The 21,910-nt window shown below is 43.0% G+C and overlaps 1 protein-coding gene across 2 annotated transcripts in view; it reads left to right on the top strand.

Moving 5' to 3' along the window:
- The window catches only part of MYOM2 (myomesin 2), a 222,968-nt gene that overhangs the window by 170,913 nt on the left and 30,145 nt on the right, over positions 1–21,910 (top strand). For both annotated transcript variants that reach the window (XM_068281345.1, XM_068281347.1), the window contains 4 exons: positions 329–396; positions 2,263–2,376; positions 2,504–2,591; positions 11,679–11,717. In XM_068281345.1, the coding sequence (XP_068137446.1) occupies positions 329–396; positions 2,263–2,376; positions 2,504–2,591; positions 11,679–11,717 (309 nt within the window). The remainder of the gene's footprint in view (positions 1–328; positions 397–2,262; positions 2,377–2,503; positions 2,592–11,678; positions 11,718–21,910) is intronic.

Here is a 21,910-nt window from a genome sequence, read left to right on the forward strand (position 1 = left end):
CTAAAATGAAATAAACACAATTTGATATATCATTTCTATCCATATAATAATGCACATCAAGTAATGTAGATATATCTGATCTTGACCTAAGCTTAATAGTGTTTACAGATAATTCTTAGAGTGAGTGCCTTCACACTGAGCAGCACCAACAGTATAAGCAAACATGGAATATACAGTATAATTAAAACTTCATGAATCATCCATTCAGTATATGTAGAATATGCAGTTGTGTCAGTCAATACAAGTATATGCTTATATTAGTCCTCACAGCTGGATAATGTATCATAAAAAGATTACACTTGCCAAATTCTATTTCTTTAATCCACAGGGCCTCATTTCCAGGAATATTTGTACTGGGAGGTGTCAGAGGAATGTGAAGTTTTGCTTATATGCAAGGTAAGTGTAACATCTCCTATTTTCATAATAGCTATTTAGCGTCTGCCACTGCCACCTTTGTGTCTGAACTTTTCACTAAAATGTCATGCAACCCATCACAATATAAGCTGTACAGTGTGTAGCTATCAATAACTTAGTCTTGGACTGGTTTGTTTCAGCACTTATGATTTTGCCACTGGAGCTTGTCTAAACCATAGCCAATGGCACTAAGGTGTTTTTTGGCTGCTAAGTTATTTTTGCATTGTAGAGTTAATTTGGCTACTGGCATTCAGCTATTTATAACCAAAACACTGTCTGTGATGACTTTGGCTTCCTGGATACTGGAAAAGTGTAACACATTTTGGTGCATTAAAAAGCTGGAACAAGTTTAGGTGCATTGCGGACATACTATAAGGCATACTGGGAAGCTTGAAGCCGTAATAGTGTTACACTGGGAAACATATTATGGGGTACACTGGAAAATTAGGAACTTGTACGAGAAGCCTGGAAAGCTGGAACTCTTTATGGGAAACACTGAATGCAAGGACCCAGAATGGGCAATGGGATCCTGGGACATTTATTGGGGGGAGGGGGAACCTAAAACATAGTATAGGTGACACAGAGAAACTGAAACACAATATATAATAGGCACTGCTGCTGCCGCCGCATGGTACGCGCGATCGGGCGTGCTCCCGCCGCCCGCCGCTATCCCCCCGATCAGTGAATGGGAATATAATTCCCATTCACAGATCTAACTTCCCCGCAGGAAAACCGACGCTTTCTATTCAGAGAGCGCGGTATTTCTGCCCCCAGGAAACTTCTCCTCTTCTTTTTAGTTCCTGGATGCGAGATCGTTCGCATCCAGGACTTTTTTTACTGTGGCCATCTTGTGGCCAAATAGTAAACTGCACCCGCATACATTTTCAATTAAACAAGTCTATTATGTTACATTTAAAATTAGCAGTTTCCCTCCCACACCAAAAATTACCCACATAGATTTTTTATTAAAAAAAAAATACAATAAAAAAAAACACACAAATAGTTACCCAAGGGTCTGAACTTTTTAAATATGCATGTCAAGAGAGTATGTTATTATATTATTTAAAATTATAAGCTTATAAATAGTGATGGACGCAAATTGAAAAAATGCACCTTTATTTCTAAATAAAATATTGGCACCATAAATTGTGATAGGGACATCATTTAAACGGTAAACTAACCAGGACAGATGGGCAAATAAAATACTTGAGTTTTAATTACAGTATCATATATTGATTTCAAACTATAATGGCCAAAAACTGAGAAATAATGAATTTTTTTCATTTCTTTCTTAAGCTTCCTGTTAAAATGGATTTAGAAAAAAATAATTCTTAGAAAAATGTACTACCCAAAGAAAGCCTAATTAGTGGCGGAAAAAACAAGATATAGATCAATTCATTGTGATAAGTAGCAATAAAGTTATTGGTGAATGAATGGGAGGTGAACGTTGCTCGGATGCATGAGGATTTCGACACTGCAGTGCTGAACCGGTTAAGGATGGGGATGGAAAGCATGATGGCACAATTTGTAGGTCTGGATGCTGCTGTTGCTACCCAACTCAGGCTCAGCTCTGACTAGAAGTTTGTTGCAGAACCCTGAATGTCTTATTTTTCTATGTACCTACCATTCCTCCCTCTCATCACTTACCGTCAGGATGGTATTCCATATAGAGAACAAAACAGGTGGGTAAATGTACCACAGCTGGCTCAAATGCTTGCAATGCATGTAATTGACCAGGGGAAGATATTTAGTTTTTGAAAGTAAAATGACTCTATAAACTTATAAAGACTGTTATTTTAAGATTCATCAGCTCTTAAAATCTAATAACAAATCACATATTTTTTTAAGGTGGCGAATGTAAAGAAGGAAACTGTGTTTAAATGGTACAAAGATGAGATACCAGTAGATGCCCTGGATCCATTTGATCTGCAGCAAGGAGTGTGCATATACCGTATTCCTAAGGTATGGCCCTGCAGTGAAGTCTTCACTATCCACTAGATAATGGACAACAATACACTTACAAAAAGCTGATACATATCCTACTAGGGCTATTTTCATGGTGCTCATGTAGTGTCTGTTTTATTTATAGCTGACTAAAAAAGATCAAGGTGAATACAAGGCAACATTAAAGGATGACAGAGGCCAAGATGTATCTATTCTTGAACTCTCTGGAAAAGGTAAATGCCCTATTTTGTTATTTTCCACAAGAGAGCTGCAATACAATACCTGATTCTCTAGCTTCCCAACCAGGTCAAACATTGCTATCAACAACAGTGTAGTATCTAAGCACAGAGCAACCAATAGTGGGTGTCACGCCATTCAAATTAACAGTGTTCTCAGAAAATGAGCACAGGATCCTGTTGCTGTGCACAGAATAAACTGCAGGAAGAGCACAGAGGGGGGAAATGTGACAAATGTTAATTGGTCTTGTAAGCAAACCTGCAGTGCTGCGCCTGGTGATGGTTCAGCAGCTCACTGGAGTGAGGATTTCCCCAATCCCTCAAAATTTTAAAATTGAGCAGAATTTTAAGACTTTAATTGGCGCAAGACACAAAAACCTGTCTTCTATAGTCAGCTTGATGTTTCATTTAAAAACTTTTTTAACTGGTTACGGACAAATGCAGTTTGAATCTATGTCCAGCAGTTGGTGCTGCCGCTCTGAATGGACATCGATTCAATGTCCTGACAATTGACGCATCCCCGCCATTACCGCCGATCTTGCCGCTCTGCACCCACCACATATTCACTCGCTCTGCCGTCTATAAGATGGCAGAGCTCTGTAAACAGGTCAGGAGCCACTTTTATCGGATCCTGACTGCATGATCACAGACAGCCAATCTCATTGGCTCCCATTGATAGACAGCGTCTGAAGCCAATGAAAGTGGCGCCTGACCGGCTGTCAGCACTCTGCCGTCATAGAGATGGTATAGAGAGGAGCTGGTGGAGATGGGGCAGCATTGTGACCAGCAAGAGCGGCGGGTATGTGTGGCGATTCGTTGGGAGGCAGCGTTTTATCGTGCCAGCAGTCTCTGGTCCTTAAGGGGGCAGAGACTGCTGGTACGGGAATGGTTAAGATTACCTACATATTTACACACATGCACTCACTTCTTTCCTGAACATCTTGATACACAAACCACAACATGTAATGCACAAGAAAACATTATGGATTATGATTGTTCAGTAACTGCCTCCCTCTACATCCTTAGAGCTTAGCCAGCTGCTTAAACACATGGAGGACAGATTCACTGAGGAGAGAAGAGAAGTTCTTATTCTTGATTATTTTCTCTTGAAATACTCTGCTCAGTTGGTGGGAATCTTAACATTTTGCTCTACTTGTTTAATCTTTAAAGGCACACTACACTAACACCTATTTGTCTGTCTTATCTTGTCACATGAAATTCCTGTACTTTCAACCGACTACTGAGTACTTGAGTGACAGCTGATCTTGCTGACTCCCATGTTGTCACTCCTAATTCCCTCTCTTCTGATGACCATTAAAATGCCCAATTACTTTCCAGCCCCCTGAAGTCCTCCTGCTCCCTTGTAGTGACCCCATGGTCAGCCATTCCTCCACGGTGCCCCCTCTATTGCACTTCCACGGCCGGGAGCATTCTATGCATGTGCAGTAACAAATTTTGCTTACTGCGCAAGTGCAGAGTGCGTGCTCCCTGCTATGGGAGCACGTTGCAGGAGGCGTGCGGCATGGGGCCGTGCATCTACTATGGGGGGGGGGGGACAGTGGAGTGTGGGATGATGACAAGGGAGTAGGAAGACTTCAGGGTGCTGAAAGAAGCCCCAGGAAAGTAAATGTTTTTTTTTTTTTTTACTTTCGGTTTCCTTTAAGACCTGCTTCAAGCAGATGTTCACTGATTATGCACAGAAGAACAGTTCTCTTATTATATATAAGAAATTTTTTTTTGTTATTTGAATTTCATTTTTATTTTTGTCTACATTAAGTGGACAAGGATACAAAAACAAGCAAAAGAAAAGAAAAACGCATTAGGGTCATCTCTTGAGCAGTAGTTACTTTCACTATGGTAAATATATCTTTTATTTCTATAAAAATAAAAAAGAAAGAAGCACACTGAGTACATGCAAACAGACAAAAGCCTAAAAACTAGAGGTGCACATGTTTTAAATAGTGCACTCTATCCCCGTACAGGGCTTCCATACACACCACTGAACTCACATGTAACTCACCAAACCAATATATGATGATGTGATCACATGTGAAGTCCTGGTCAATCTCAAGTATTTCAATATGTGATGATAGCACTGAACGAAATGCCATATAAATTAAAAAAACCATACTTAAAAAACAGGAATTTAACTAAGTGACTCTCAACATTTAGTTCTTTTCAGTTTGCAAAAACAATCCCTCTAGGTGTTTGCAAATGGTTATGCCACCATCTGTTACTTTCAAACTTCAGTGACTGACAGAACTAATTGCTTCACTTGCCATCGGCAGCTTAATGCCTTTAGCTACACATTTCATTTGCAACCTATCATCAAATGAGGATCAGCAAATGTACATGTCATAGGCCATACATAATTATTTGGCTATGCAAATTAGCTGCTAGGCTGATTTCATACCTGGGGAGCCTGTGGGCCACTAACACCCTATAGTACTTGTATATAATGAGATGGAGTAAGTGGGTTCTTACCATTGCTTGCCCGCATCTAGTTAATCCAGTGCTGGGCGTAATGGAAAAAGCTACGCTTACAGGTCATTACGCGTAATTTTACGCTATTACGCATTACGGAATTACGCTTACGGCGTAGACATTCAATTACGGTACATTTCTGTAATTAAGCATAGCCCTTACGCAATTACGCGTAAGAATACCGTAATTCAGGTTGGTACGTTATAGGCTTACTAGCTACTAGCTACTAGCTACTAGCAATTAATACGTAAGGTCATGCTGCCAAGCGGAAAAGTTGACGCATGGATCAATGTTAGGTAGCCGCCGACTTTAAGTGTTAATAGCAAAGCCTCCTTAATTGCTAAGAGCCTCAAATTTGGAGAATATATTAAGGAGATCAGAAAGAATAAGAGGAAAACAATTTTTTAAAAAAAAGACCTTATAGTTTTTGAGAAAATCGATGTTAAAGTTTCAAAGGAAAAATATATACATTTAAAAACCCGCCGACTTTAACGGTTAATAGCAAAGCCTGCTTAAAATTTAGGAACACCAAATTCACAGGATATATTAAGGGGATCAGTGGGAATAAGAGGAAAAAATTTTTTTTCAAAAAGACCTTATAGTTTTTGAGGAAATCGATTTTTAAGTTTCAAGGGCAAAAATGTCTTTTAAATGCGGAAAATGTCAGTTTTTTTTGCACAGGTAACAATAGTGTTTTATTTTCATAGATTCGCCCAAGTGGGAAGAGTTTTACTTACTTCGTTCTGAGTGTGGGAAATATAAAAAAAAACGACGTGGGGTCCCCCCTCCCAGACCTCTTTAACCCCTTGTCCCCCATGCAGACTGGGATAGCCAGAATGCGGAGCACCAGCCGCGTGGGGCTCCGCACCCTGACTATACCAGCCCGCATTGTCCATGGATTGGGGGGTCTCGGAAGGGGAGGGGCAGCCAAGCTTTCCCCTCCCCCTCCGAGCCCTTGTCCAATCCAAGGACAAGGGGCTCTTCTCCACCTCCGATGGGCGGTGGAGGTGGAGGCCGCGATTTCCTGGGGGGGGGGGGGGGGGGTTCATGGTGGCATCTGGGAGTCCCCTTTAAAAAGGGGCCCCCAGATGCCCACCCCCCCTCCCAGGAGAAATGAGTATAGAGGTACTTGTACCCCTTACCCATTTCCTTTAAGAGTTAAAAGTAAATAAACACACAAACACATAGAAAAAGTATTTTAATTGAACAAAAAACATAACCACGAAAAAAGTCCTTTAATATTTTTAATTAACCATTAATACTTACCTGTCCCTTTAAAAGCCAGTTCCCACGCAATATCCTCGGAAACATACTAATCAGTTACAATGTAACAAAGTTGTTACAATGTAACAACTTTGTTACTTTGTAACACCACCGCACCCGACGTCACTCGCCGCTCACCCGCCGGCCGCCGCATACACTCTAAGTCCCCGCCGGCTCCCGCCGTCCACTCCGCCCACACCTGTCACCCATATACATGCTGGCACCCATGGGTGTCAGCATGTATATAGGTGACATGTGGGAGAGGCGGGGAGGGCAGCGGAGCCGGCGAGGACTTAGCGTCCTAAACCCGACAGAGCTCTGAGCTATATAGCTCAGAGCTCTCGAAAGCATCTTTGTATTTGGGCTCCAAGGAGCCCCATTGGTCCTTAGCAGATCAATGGGGTTCCTTCAAATCAGAAGGAACCCCATTGGTCTGCTAAGAACCAATGGGGCTCCTTGGAGCCCAAATACAAAGATGCTTTCGAGAGCTCTGAGCTATAGCTCAGAGCTCTGTCGGGTTTAGGATGCTAAGTCCTCGCCGGCTCCGCTGCCCTCCCCGCCTCTCCCACATGTCACCTATATACATGCTGGCACCCATGGGTGCCAGCATGTATATGAGTGACAGGTGTGGGCGGAGTGGACGGCGGGAGCCGGCGGGGACTTAGAGTGTATGCGGCGGCCGGCAGGTGAGCGGCGAGTGACGTCGGGTGCGGTGGTGTTACAAAGTAACAAAGTTGTTACATTGTAACAACTTTGTTACATTGTAACTGATTAGTATATTTCCGAGGATATTGCGTGGGAACTGGCTTTTAAAGGGACAGGTAAGTATTAATGGTTAATTAAGAATATTAAAGGACTTTTTTCGTGGTTATGTTTTTTGTTCAATTAAAATACTTTTTCTATGTGTTTGTGTGTTTATTTACTTTTAACTCTTAAAGGAAATGGGTAAGGGGTACAAGTACCTCTATACTCATTTCTCCTGGGAGGGGGGGTGGGCATCTGGGGGACCCCTTTTTAAAGGGGACTCCCAGATGCCACCATGAACCCCCCCCCCAGGAAATCGCGGCCTCCACCTCCACCGCCCATCGGAGGTGGAGAAGAGCCCCTTGTCCTTGGATTGGACAAGGGCTCGGAGGGGGAGGGGAAAGCTTGGCTGCCCCTCCCCTTCCGAGACCCCCCAATCCATGGACCATGCGGGCTGGTATAGTCAGGGTGCGGAGCCCCACGCGGCCGGTGCTCCGCATTCTGGCTATCCCAGCCTGCATGGGGGACAAGGGGTTAAAGAGGTCTGGGAGGGGGGACCCCACGTCGTTTTTTTTTTATATTTCCCACACTCAGAACGAAGTAAGTAAAACTCTTCCCACTTGGGGGAATCTATGAAAATAAAACACTATTGTTACCTGTGCAAAAAAACCTGACATTTTCCGCATTTAAAAGACATTTTTGCCCTTGAAACTTAAAAATCGATTTTCTCAAAAACTATAAGGTCTTTTTGAAAAAAAATGTTTTCCTCTTATTCCCACTGATCCCCTTAATATACCCTGTGAATTTGGTGTTCCTAAATTTTAAGCAGGCTTTGCTATTAACCGTTAAAATTGGCGGGTTTTTAAATGTATATATTTTTCCTTTGAAACTTTAACATCGATTTTCTCAAAAACTATAAGGTCTTTTTGAAAAAAAATTTTTCCCTCTTATTCCTTCTGATCTCCTTAATATATTCTCCAAATTTGAGGCTCTTAGCACTTAGGGGGCTTTGCTATTAACCCTTAAAGTCGGTGGCTTTTTTATATTATACGGCAGCATAATATTACGCGATTACGGCAGACTGTGTAATTTCAATGGGAGTTTACTGTCTTACGCGTAATTTGTTACGTGTAATAACGTAACCTACGGTCTACGCGTAATTAATTACGCGTAATACCCTAACCTTACACGTAACGCTTACGGTGCATTTGTAGTGAATTACGATGCGTAATTACGCTAATGCGTAATTTCGGCCCAGCACTGAGTTAATCTGAGATTTACCATTTATTTCACTGCTGGCTGGAGTACTATGAACTCCAGCAGCAGAGTGATTGCCTGTTCTGCATAATCCTTCCAATTGCAGTATTGCTGCCCGCAGTCACTCTTTAACCACTTAACAACCTCTGCCACACTTATCTACGCCCCTTTAAACTTCACCTGAGTCACAGGGGCGTAAATAGGCAACTCCTGTTTATTTTGCTGATGTGCGCGATTGCGATCGCGTGCGCGTCCGCGTGCACGCGGATGTGCATACGCGTCGGGCACCCGCTGGTCCGTGATTGGCTGATGTGAACATGTGTTCACAAAGCCAATGACGGTGCTCATTCATGCAGAATGTGTGTAAACATTGCATCAGTCTCTATGCTGTTACAGTTACTGAGATCACTCGTGAGAGGATCTCAGATAACTAACACAGCATTAGTGACTGATCAGCATCAGTGAGGTTTTTTTTAAATAAATTATACCCCTATTAAGCCCATTAACCCTTGCCTCCATTAAATGTGAAAATTGCTGTGGTTTTTAGGTGAAAAACCCTGTGGTAGAGAAGTGGTTAAACTGGCCTGGTGATGAGTCAGTTGGCTTGAAAAGAATAGCCTCTAAAGCTTCCCAGCAACCTTAAAGCTCTACCTACTAATGCTTTTCGTCTACCACTCATGGGCTTCTTCACAGCATATAGAAACATTGAAACAGATCAAAGTGGAACTCTAGGGCCACTCCTCAACCCACCCCCCACCTCAATAAGGCCACAAAAAATAAGCCAATTTAAGACAAGGTATTACATGTTGCCCTGCTTTTTAAGGTCATTCAGGATCAGTACATATTTTTAAAGCCTGCAAATTGTGCAGTGCATATTTGCATTAAGTGCATATGAAGTTGTCTTGTTAAATGTTGTTGCTTGAACATTGTTGAGATTTATTTGTGGGTGCCTCCCATAAAAGATTGTCTACTGCATCATCCAGCTGAATTTGAAAATATAAGTGAGGCCAAGGACATTACATCACTTGAGTACAAATCAAAGGAGGATCCTCATGCTGTCTTTTTTTGTTTCCTAGCTTTCCTTAGGGCTGAACCTATTTAGCAGCTTGCGGATCAGAGTTATCAAGGACACATTAAAGTGTACCCAGGGTGGATTCAAGGGAAAGGGGGGCAGATAGGACACAGAGGCATGTTCCCTGCTCCATGACATGCCTCTGTGTCCTCTTTGCGCCGCAATTTCTGCCCCCCTGCTCCGTGCTGTGGCCACCCCAATTTACCAACAGCCTGCTTGCCGGCAGATTAACAGGGTAAGGGGTGATTCTTGCAGAATGGGAACTCCTACACAATGTCCCCTCTGGCATTAGGACACTTCTTTCCTGCCTTTTAATGCCCCAGCTCTACCTCATCCCTTCCCCACAATGCATTGTTGTGTTGTGTGTTCATCAAACAACAAGTCAACAATTATATATCTTCAGAAAATCATATCCTGAACGTTACATGACCTTACTCTGAATCCTAGGAAAAAATGGAAATTGGTGCGCTTCAAATAGCTATCTCACAATGTACAATCAGAAAAAAAGGTGCCAATTTTTGTGGCTCCAGGTCAAAGTCCAATATATACAGTCTTTCTATATTCTTCGTTTCAACAGAATATAAATGTCGGGTGGGATGGTTATCTGACGTTGAACTTGAAAATAGTTGTGTTTAAAGGGGAACTGAAGAGAGGTATATGGAGGCTGTCATGTTTATTTCCTTTTAGACAATACCAGTTGCCTGGCAGCCCTGCTGATCCTCTGATTCTAATACTATTAGCCATAGCCCCTGAACAAGCATGCAGCAGATCAGGTGTTTCAGTGGTTCAGACTTATAAGTCTGATCTGACAAGATTAGCTGCATGCTTGTTTCTGGTTTTATTCAGATACTACTGCAGAGAAATAGACCAGCAGGGCTGCCAGGCAACTGGTATTGATTAAAAGGAAATGAACATGACAGCCTCCATATACCTCTCTCTTCAGTTCCCCTTTAAGAGTCGAATATAGAAAGACTGCTTACTCTGCATCCTAAAGTTAGTCTGGATTTTGTGGATAATTTAGGGTCTTAGCTTGCCTATTGGTGAGACTTGTTTCCAAGTGATCAGATGTATGGTTGTTTGTTGTGATCTGGGTGCTACTGAGGGACTAAACAACAGCCCTACTGACTCTGAAGATCTGGGTGGGTGCTACTGAGGGATTACACAGCAGCTCTACTGACTCTGAAGATCTAGGTGGGTGCTGCTGGGGCATTATACAGCAGCTTTACTTACTTTGACAACCTGGGTTGGTACTTCTGAGGGATTGCACTACAGCTCTACTGACTTTGAAAAGGAATACTGTAGGGGGGTCAGGGGAAAATGAGGCACAGACCATACTGGGCCTGCGCAGTACGCTCCTGGTTACATCAGCGGGAGCGAGGACATGACAACGCAGGCGCAGTGGTTTTCTGACTTTAAAGTCTGAAATTCCAGAAGTGAACCGGAGGCGGGGCCGGAGCATCGGTGAGCGGCTGCGCGTGCACAGGATGTCTGCGGGGGACCATTAGAAGCCCCGGGTATGTTCAACTAATTTTCCCCCGACCCCCCTACAGTATTCCTTTAAGGAGTTGAAAAAATGTTTGCAGCACATACGTTGAGCCTTTCCTTAGTTGCAAATTGTTTAATTTTTAACCTTGTCCCTCGTCTCTCTGACTGGATGTTTTTGGAAACATTTATTGCTAACATTGATTGTATTTATTCTTTAGTATATTTTAAGAAATTGAAGGCCAGCACCTGAGGTGGAATTAATTAGTTAGCAAATTGTTAATCCTTAGGGGAGTCAATATTTTCACAAAAGACTTTCAAATATTTAAAATTTAAATGTATAGTTAACTGAAAAAGAACATTTTAAGGCACGCATAATATCATTTACATTATTATGCATCACGGCACATCCCATAAAAATATTCATTTATACATTTTCATTTTAATGTGCAAATTGTGCCTTAACTGTTGGTGCAAACCTGTACTAAGCCTATCACCAGCAAGAATTATCTTATCATTGACATTTACCTGACTAAACATTTTCTCAAAGCAGCAGTTAGGATTTTGCTGTGCAAACAGTCATATAACAGATCTTATATGTTTTACACACAAATAGAACGATGATGATTAATGTGGGGCTGTGTTGCATGTCATGCCACCATGTGCTTGGCCAAAATAGATAATATCCTTCAGTAAACATGTTTGCAGGATATTGTCATGACTTTTCTGTATTTTCCCCACTTGTTATTTTCTGTTTTAACAATTATTCTTTCTCTCCCCAGTGTTTGAAGACATTATACTAGGAATGAGCAAAGTCAGTGGTAAGACATTTTTCCTTCCTTATACCATAGAAAATATTAAATGGAAATATTTTAAACATCAGAAATAAATAGTCTGTTGCAAACCTAAGGAACACACAAATTTAAATAAAATTGAAACCTGCTGAGCATGTTTCTGAGCTAGTACAAGGGGTGAAAGGCACCCAATATGTGTAGATGAAATGATAATAAAAGAAATAGGGTAAGGTTTGCTTACCCACATATGAAGGACTGGACCTGTATAAGCAGGAAAAGTTTTCTATTGCATAAAAGACAACACATTTTGTGGGCTACAGTTCCACTTCCTCAGGTCAATAGCATGCCTGGTAGCAGCAATAAATCAGCTCTCAGAGTCTGAAAGTCTATGAGGCCTAGAATGCTTACCCCGTCATGTTGCATTGCGTCAGTAGTGCCCGAATTGCAGCCAAGCCATCATAATGTCAACAGCATGTTACCATCGGAATTCTGCAGCGAAAAATTGCATGTCAGTCAGTGGGTGATGCAGAAAATTTGAATACATTGGCGGCGGCAGTGTGCCACGCATGCGGGGAACGATGTGGATATAACGGTGAACCTAGGAATCCCAGTGACATATTTCTTGTCCAGCAGGGAGTACTTCACTGGGCAAGGGGCAGCGATGGGTGGTGAAGGGCGTGCAGGGGGCGGTACTATGCATATGAGCCTGTCGGCGCACTCTGCTGTAGGGTCATATGAATCACGATTTGTGTGATGCGATGGGGGGGAGCATCACACCACAAACACACTGGCCAGGTGTAAGACTTGCTTCAAGGAGTGCTTTAAGCTCTGTTTGTACATTACATGTTTGTCTCCAATTCTCATGGTTTATATTTGGACTAGAAGACAGCAGCAGACAGGCAGACAGAAAAGTTTACACAACTGACTTCATTTTAATGTCTGTAATAGTTTTTATACCCATCAGATCATTATATTTTGTAGAAAATGCTAGGGTTGTTTCTGAGCAGTTATCTGGAATCAGATATAGTGAGATACGGTGGGTTGCAAAAGTACTCGGCCCCCTTGAAGTTTTCCACATTTTGTCATATTACTGCCACAAACATGAATCAATTTTATTGGAATTCCACATGAAAGACCAACACAAAGCGGTGTACACATGAGAAGTGGAACGAAAATCATACATGATTCCAAACATTTTTTTACAAATAAATAACTGCAAAGTGGTGTGTGCATAATTATTTGGCCCCCTTTGATCTGAGTGCAGTCAATTGCCTATAGACATTGCGTGATGAGTGCTAATGACTAAATAGAGTGCACCTGTGTGTAATCTAATGTCAGTACAAATACAGCTGCTATGTGAGGGCCTCAGAGGTTGTCTAAGAGAATATTGGGAGCAACAACACCGTGAAGTCCAAAGAACACACAAGACAGGTCAGGGATAAAGTTATTGAGAAATGTAAAGCAGGCTTAGGCTACAAAAAGATTTATTAAGCCTTGAACATCCCACGGAGCACTGTTCAAGCGATCATTCACAAATGGAAGGAGAATGGCACAACTGTAAACCTACCAAGACAAGGCCATCCACCTAAACTCACAGGCCGAACAAGAAGAGCGCTGATCAGAAATGCAGTCAAGAGGCCCATGGTGACTCTGGACGAGCTTCAGAGATCTACAGCTCAGGTGGGAGACTCTGTCCATAGGACAACTATTAGTCATGCACTGTACAAAGTTGGCCTTTATGGAAGAGTGGCAAGAAGAAAGGCATTGTTAACAGAAAGCATAAGAAGTCCCGTTTGCAGTTTGCCACAAGCCATGTGGGGGACACAGCAACCACGTGGAAGAAGGTGCTCTGGTCAGATGAGACCAAAATGGAACTTTCTGGCCAAAATGCAAAACGCTATGTGTGGCGGAAAACTAACACTGCACATCACTCTGAACACACCACCCCCACTCTCAAATATGGTGGTGGCAGCATCATGCTCGGGGGGTGCATCTCTTCAGCAGGGACAGGGAAGCTGGTCAGTGTTGATGTGAAGATGGATGGAGCCAAATACAGGGCAAACTTGGAAGAAAACCTCTTGGAGACTGCAAAAGACTTGAGACTGGGGCGGAGGTTCACCTTCCAGCAGGACAATGACCCTAAACATAAAGCCAGGGCAACAATGGAATGGTTTAAAACAAAACATATCTCCTGTTTATGTTAGAATGGCCCAGTCAAAGTCCAGATCTAAATCCAATCGAGAATCTGTAGCAAGATCTGAAAACTGCTGTTCACAAACGCTGTCCATCTAATCTGACTGAGATGGAGCTGTTTTGCAAAGAATGGGCAAGGATTTCAGTCTCTAGATGTGCAAAGCTGGTAGAGATATACCCTAAAAGACTGGCAGCTGTAATTGCAGCAAAAGGTGGTTCTACAAAGTATTGACTCAGGGGGCCGAATAATTACGCACACCCCACTTTGCAGTTATTTATTTGTAAAACATGTTTGGAATGATGTATGATTTTCGATCCACTTCTCACATGTACACCACTTTGTATTGGTCTGTCACGTGGAATTCTAATATAATTGATGCATATTTGTGGCAGTAATGTGACAAAATGTGGATAACTTCAAGGGGGCCGAATACTTTTTCAACCCACTGTATACTGTGAAAATACTGAGAAAGTGGTACCCGAAAGAATTTATAAATGGCCATGGCAACATCTTCTAACAACCAGTTTGAATAAGAACAATTGAATTAATTGCTTGTATGTCACATAACTATTTGCTTCCATAAGGATATATTTTAGGTGTAAATCACACCCCAGTTCTTGAGTAAATGTAAAAAAGGTTAGACCTTTCCTGGAGATAAGAACCAGTTTATCTTACACATACCAAGTAACCAAGTAGTAAAGGTCTGTACACAAATTACCATTACCGTGCACCTTTGGAGGCTTTGAGCTTCCCTTAGTGGTCCTGAATTTATACAGAGATTAGTGCCTGCACTTCACCTATACACATACAGCAACAAATCATGGTGTGCTTCAAAGATATCTTATATCATTGGATCCACTGCCATTTATGTATGGATTGTCGCACACTGTATTCCATCTGTAAAAAGCAGAAACATTTGCAAATTATTCATGAAAGTCAACTATATATTACACTCAGCAATCAAGATACTTCAATTTTTACCTTTGCAGTGCTGTTTTGAGAACATTATTCATCAAGATGCAGTATATTATTTTAACAGTCTAGTGACATTTGAGTACCTCTGTTTGCAACTGCGGTGTTCAGAACTATGGAAATGGCATAGCTTTGTTAGAAGAAAGTAAGATACATGAAACAGTGTAAAGTTTTGCAGACAAAGAGCTTGATTCACTAAAGGGTGCTAATTGCTAACACAGATAGCACACCTAAAAGCTTTGCATGTGCAAACTAGGGTGCTAAGCAGTTTGAACGGTCAAAGCTGTTACTGATCGCTATCCAGTGCGCCCGAAACGTCGCACCAGTGCGCGCAAAACATCGCACCGTCCGCATGCAAAATAGCTTTTCAGGCTATTTTGCACGCGGACAGTGCGACGTTTCACGCGCACCGGTGCGATGCTTCACATGCACCACGCAATGCTAAACTTTGCGCGTGAAAACTTTTGCGTGCATATTAGTGTGTGCAAAGGTATTTTGCACACGCTAAGGGGCTTTTTTCTGGCGTGCTAACACTTAGCACGCTTTAGTGAATCAAGCCCCAAAGCTTCTAGTTAACCTCTGGCAAATACAGTATAAATTGCACTTTTTTATATATATATCTGGTGGAGTACCCATATGTCTTAACTAGTGCTTAAATCTGAAGGCCCAGGCATAAAAAAAGTTTCACTTTTCTGGAGTAGTACCTTTAATGAAATTGGATAGACACTTTTTTACAGCACTCATGTACAGTTATAGAAGCATCAATAGGGGAGGAAGGTATGAGTCATGTCATTTGTTTATGGAGTGCGTCCACTACATAATTGCTTTAGCCACTCTTAATGAAGGAATATAACCATAGTATTGTACAAATATTACAGTAATTAAAGGGATACTGTAGGGGGGTCAGGGGAAAATGAGTTGAACTTACCCGGGGCTTCTAACGGTCCTCCGCAGACATCCTGTGTTGGCGCAGCCACTCACCGATGCTCCGGCCCCGCCCCCGGTTCACTTCTGGAATTTCAGACTTTAAAGTCTGAAAACCACTGCGCCTGCGTTGCCGTGTCCTCGATCCCACTGATGTCATCAAGAGCGCACAGCGCAGGCCCAGTATGGTCTGTGTCTGTGCAGTACACTCCTGGTGATATCAGCGGGAGCAAGGACACGGGCGTGCAGGCGCAGTGGTTTTCTGACTTTAAAGTCAGAAATTCCAGAAGTGAACTGGAGGCGGGGCCGGAGCATCGGTGAGTGGCTGCGCCAACACAGGATGTCTGCGGGGGACCATTAGAAGCCCCGGGTAAGTTCAGCTAATTTTCCCCCGACCCCCCTACAGTATCCCTTTAAATATTTTTTCAGTCAAAGTAAAGAGAAAACTCGACTTGTTTAATGAACCTGATACAGGTATTATCCCCCATTTAAAGGACTCATATATGAGGTTTGTTTCAATAGTTCGTAAATAGCTCACCTAATACTAAGAACAATCCGTATAATCTTGTAAACGAGTTTGATAGGTGGTCCGCAGAACTTTCAAATGGTGTCGTTTCACCAGCGATGTTGCACACTACAGATTCCTCTGGAATATAGTAGATATCCTGAGATCGCAGAGACTCACCAAAGGGGAGTCCAGTAGGATAGTGACATGAAAGAGATGTACGACACATCTAAGTGTAAACCGTCTTTATTAGTAATTTGCTTTAAATCAGAAGGAACCCCATTGATCTGCTAAGGACCAATGGGGCTCCTTGGAGCCCAAATACAAAGATGCTTAGAGAGCTCTGAGCTATATAGCTCAGAGCTCTGTCGGGTCCGTGCAGGACGCTAAGTCCCCGCCGGCTCCCGCTGCCCTCCCCGCCTCTCCCACATGTCACCCACATGTCACCCACATGTGGGTGACAGATGTGGGCGGGGTGGACGGCGGGAGCCGGCGGGGACTTAGCGTCCTGCACAGACGCGTAAGTGTATGCGGCGGCTGAGCGGCGAGTGACGTCGGGTGCGGCGTAGTTACAATGCAACAAAGTTGTTACATTGTAATAACTTTGTTACATTGTAACTGATTAGCCAATTTCCGAGGATATTGTGAGGGATCATTTATTTAAAGGGACAGGTAAGTATTAATGGTTAATTGAGAATATTAAAGGACTTTTTTCGTGGTTATGTTTTTTGTTCAATTAAAATACTTTTTCTAAGTGTTTGTGTGTTTATTTACTTTTAACTCTTAAAGGAAATGGGTAAGGGGTACAAGTACCTCTATACTCATTTCTCCTGAGAGGGTCGGTGGGCATCTGGGGGACCCCTTTTTAAAGGGGACTCCCAGATGCCACCATGAACCCCCCCCCCCCAGGAAATCGCGGCCTCCACCTCCACCGCCCATTGGAGGTGGAGAAGAGCCCCTTGTCCTTGGATTGGACAAGGGCTCGGAGGGGGAGGGGAAAGCTTGGCTGCCCCTCCCCTTCCGAGACCCCCCAATCCATGGACCATGCGGGCTGGTATAGTCAGGGTGCGGAGCCCCACGCGGCCGGTGTTCCGCATTCTGGCTATCCCAGTCTGCATGGGGGACAAGGGGTTAAAGAGGTCTGGGAGGGGGGACCCCACGTCGTTTTTTTTATATTTCCCACACTCACAACGAAGTAAGTAAAACTCTTCCCACTTGGGGGAATCTATGAAAATAATACACTATTGTTACCTGTGCCAAAAAAACTGACATTTTCCGCATTTGAAAGACATTTTTGCCCTTGAAACTTAAAAATCGATTTTCTCAAAAACTATAAGGTCTTTTTGAAAACATTTTTTTCCTCTTATTCCCACTGATCCCCTTAATATACCCTGGGAATTTGGTGTTCCTAAACTTTAAGCAGGCTTTGCTATTAACCGTTAAAGTCGGCGGGTTTTTAAATGTATACATTTTTCCTTTGAAACTTTAACATCGATTTTCTGGAAAACTATAAAGTCTTTTTGAAAAAAAAACTTTTCCTCTTATTCCTTCTGATCTCCTTAATATACTCTCCAAATTTGAGGCTCTTAGCATTTAAGGGGGCTTTGCTATTAACCCTTAAAGTCGGCAGCTTTTTTATACGGGAGCGTTATGGTTTAATGCGAAATTACGGTATGAACGAAATTACGCGTTGAAAATTACGCTTACGGTATTTTCAATTACGATTTTAATGGCAATTACGCTACCGTAATTTCGCATCGTAATCGCAAATTTCGCATGCGTAATTATAGTAATGCGAAATTACGAAAATTTTGGCTCAACTCTAGGCCTGATTCACAAAGCGGTGATAACTCAGTTATCACGCCTAAAAGACTTTAGGTGTGATAACCTTTGCACTAGCAAAGTTATCACCGCTTTGTGCTGTAACTCGCGCGAAGCTCCCGCACGCAAACTTTTGCGTGCGCAAATGTGCAGGCACGCACGCAAGGTCCCATAGGGCTTAATGGGCGCTGCACGCGAAGCGCGGTGCACTGCGCGCGCGCCTGCACGACTGCGCTTGCGAGCTTCGCGCAAGTTACTTCAGATCACGCCTAAACTAAGTTTAGGCGTGATAAAGGGCTTTTTACAGGCGTGCAAAGTGTTTGCACCGTTTTATGAATCAGGCCCTTTATTTCCATCTATAAGCGGTGATACAGTATAGTGAATGAGCACTCATCCACCATGCTGTATCACCGCTTATAGATGGAAATAAAGTGTTAAACATTTCTTCCGGCACGGGTTGAGTCCTGGCTTTGTATAAAGATGCCATTTAAGACTGCATCTGTGATCCTTTTGGAATGGAGTGCATGGACAATCTGTGGTGTGCCTGCTTGTCCATGCCACAGCTTGTCCATGCATGCCATTCTACCAGGTCCTCAGAGGCAGTTAGATTTATTATACTATTATGTGAGATATTTATGAACTATGGAAAGAAACCTTACCTATGAATCCTTTAATCTGGGAACATTACCTGTGTCAGGTATATGAAACACCTTGAGTTTTGTCTTTACATTGGCTGAAAAAAAAGGACTGCAATATTTGAAGAATACTATTCCTCCATTAGGAGTGGCAAAAGCAATTGTATAGCAGAAGCACTCCAGTAAAAAAGGTTCTACTAGCTTTCTTTTTTTCTGCACTTTACTTGTTGGCAGAAATGTTATAATAGAAATAGGCTGTTTATGTTGAATGACTGCTGTTGATGGCAAATTGCATTGTTTTGACAATTTTATGATGTTTATGGATTGTTTTTTGTGAATAACTTTATTGAATTTATTGAAATTTACTGAATCATACCATACCTTTCCCCATTGATGCTTTTATAAATCTAAATTAACCCCCGTGCCTCTCCAATTAAACAATATATATGCATACAGGATGTGAGGATAATGAATTTACACTCTAATAACAAGGTTGGAGGTTACACATTCCCCAAGCCTAAATTTGATTATCTTTCTTTGGGATTATTCCTAGTTCCTTTATGGCTCTATGACTCAGATACAGGGCCGTGCAGAGGGGCCTTAAGTGGGTTTTACATTTTTTTTAAAAGCCCCCCCCCCCCCCCCCGACATGCATAGTAGTACCAACAAGTGGTAGGAAACCTTGCCCCAAACCCACGTCCCCCTTTCCTTGCAGTGATGTGACTTTTTACGGACAAAAAGCCCCAAAAACATAGTACATAGTCATGTTACTGATTGTCCTCAGAGGAGCTCACAATCTAATACTACCATAGTCATAGTCTAATGTCCTACCATATTATTATTATTATTATGTATTTATATAGCAGTGACATATACTGTAGCACTTTACAGAGTGCATAGTCATGTCACTGACTGTCCTCAGAGGAGCTCACAATCTGATCCTACCATAGTCATAGTCTAAGGTCCTACCATATTATATTTATGTATTTATATAGCACTGACGTCTTCTGCAGCACTTTTTGCATCAGATAGACTAACCGTTTGATAATTTACAATATGCTTCCAAATGCTATTTACTGTTTACGCAGGAAGTAACATGAAGCACTTACTGATCGAAACCTCTTGCACGATATAGGTATGTGTTCAGCCTGCCGCCGCCCGCCTGCTGCCACTAATGATTGCAGGAGGGGGAGTGCTTAGAGGAGAGCCCAAGGTGAGGGGGGGGGAATGACCCCCCTCCCCGCCGATCTGCCACACTCTCCTCTTATGCTACAACCCCTCCTGCCCCCCAAAAAGGCCCTGAGCGGGCCGGGGAAGAGGGGGGGCCCCGGATTTTTTTTTGAAAGGGGGCCCGGGGATTTCTAGTTATGCCCCTGCCCTGTATGATTTCTGCCTGTGTGATCTGTGCTAACCGTGTCTCCTGTAGAGATGGGCCGAATGGTTCGCCGGCGAACGGTTCCAGGCGAACATTGGTGGTTCGCCTGGACCAGGCAAACTTTTGCGGAAGTTCGATTAGCCCCATAATGCACTATGAGGGTCAACTTTGACCCTCTGCATCACAGTCAGCAGGCACATTGTAGCCATTCAGGCTACACTAAGCCCTGGAGCCCCACCCCCCTTATATAAGACAGGCTTGCTGGCCATGACACTCACTCGTGTGCCTGCTGCAAATAGACAGACTAGGGAGAGCTGCTGCAGATTTTTTCTCCTAGGGAAAGATTAGTTAGGCTCTTGGCTTGCTCCTGGCTGATTGTTATTGCTAAAATAGAACCCCTCAACAGCTCTTTTGAGAGCTAATGTTTTCCTGATGTGTTTTTTTTTTTCGTGTGTGTTACTCACTGACACTGACATTATACAGCCCTATCTGTTGCAGCTGGACCTTGGTAATTGTTATTACTGTGCCAGCCAGGCCCTGTCTAACTATCTATACTGGGACACCTACCTATGCCTACCTAACTACTGGGGCACCTACTTACCTATACGGGGACACCTACCTACCTACCTATACTAGGGGACCTACCTATGCCTACCTACCTATACTGGGACTCCTACCTATGCCTAGCTAACTACTGGGACACCTACCTATGCCTACCTACCTATACTGGGTCTCCTACCTATGCCTGGCTAACTACTGAGGCACCTACCTATGCCTACCTACCTTCACCGCTTCTAGTGAGGGGAGAGAGGAGGGGGTTCGGGGCACAACATACGTAGTTCAGAAGGACCTAATGTTGCTGATGAGTGTGAAACAAGGCTGCTGTGTGCTCAATTATACCTGCTGCACTGACTGTGCCTCTTCCTCCAACCACTCCAAGAGAATTGCCTAGCCAGTCTGCTGCCACACGTGGGGGGAGTAGCTATATGGTTCCAGGGAGAGCTGGAGGTGCAGACAAGCAGATAGGGAGGGCGGAGCTTCTGTGCCAGCGCCAATCATAGAGCCACAATTTGTTTCAGGCTCAGGCTGGAGAAAAGGGGCTGGCATACCGTGCCTTAGCTCAAATGTATACATTTTGTATCAGCGCGTGCAAAACAAATGAGGCACAAGTATAAGCAGCCCAAAATAACAGACAGCCCGTCCAAATACAGGCAGTTGGAAACTCAATAAGGAAGAAGGGTCCAGAGCAGTGTGCTCCACAAAGGGGGGTGCTGGAGCACCCAGAGCACCCCCCTCTGCACGTGCCTGCTCAGATAAGTACATTTTAGCAGTACATTTGCTAACAATTAATGAAATAAAAGTTCCTTAGGCGATTCAGCAACCTAATATGAAATTAGGTACATGAATATGAGACAGTGAAAAACACAACAAACACGTGTAGACACACACACACACACACACACACACACACACACACACACACACACACACACACACACACACACACATATATTCACATAAACACACACACACAGAAAGAGAATCACACGCACATTGTTTTCAGCAGAGAACACAAGAGACTTTCAGAATTCAGTAATGATGTGCAGGGTGCAATAACCCAGAGAAATCAGTGTTTGCCTTTTATCAGTCAGAAGAGTGAATAATGACTGCTTATTGTTTACTGTTGGTTGCTGCAATTTTCACATTGCTCTTTGCCTTATCTAAAAAGCCAGATTGTGATCATCAGCAGCATCTTGAAATAATGGTTGTCATCATATGCACTGACATACCCAT

Source organism: Hyperolius riggenbachi, chromosome 4, assembly GCF_040937935.1.
Source record: "Hyperolius riggenbachi isolate aHypRig1 chromosome 4, aHypRig1.pri, whole genome shotgun sequence".
In the NCBI taxonomy this organism is placed as follows: Eukaryota; Metazoa; Chordata; class Amphibia; order Anura; family Hyperoliidae; genus Hyperolius; species Hyperolius riggenbachi.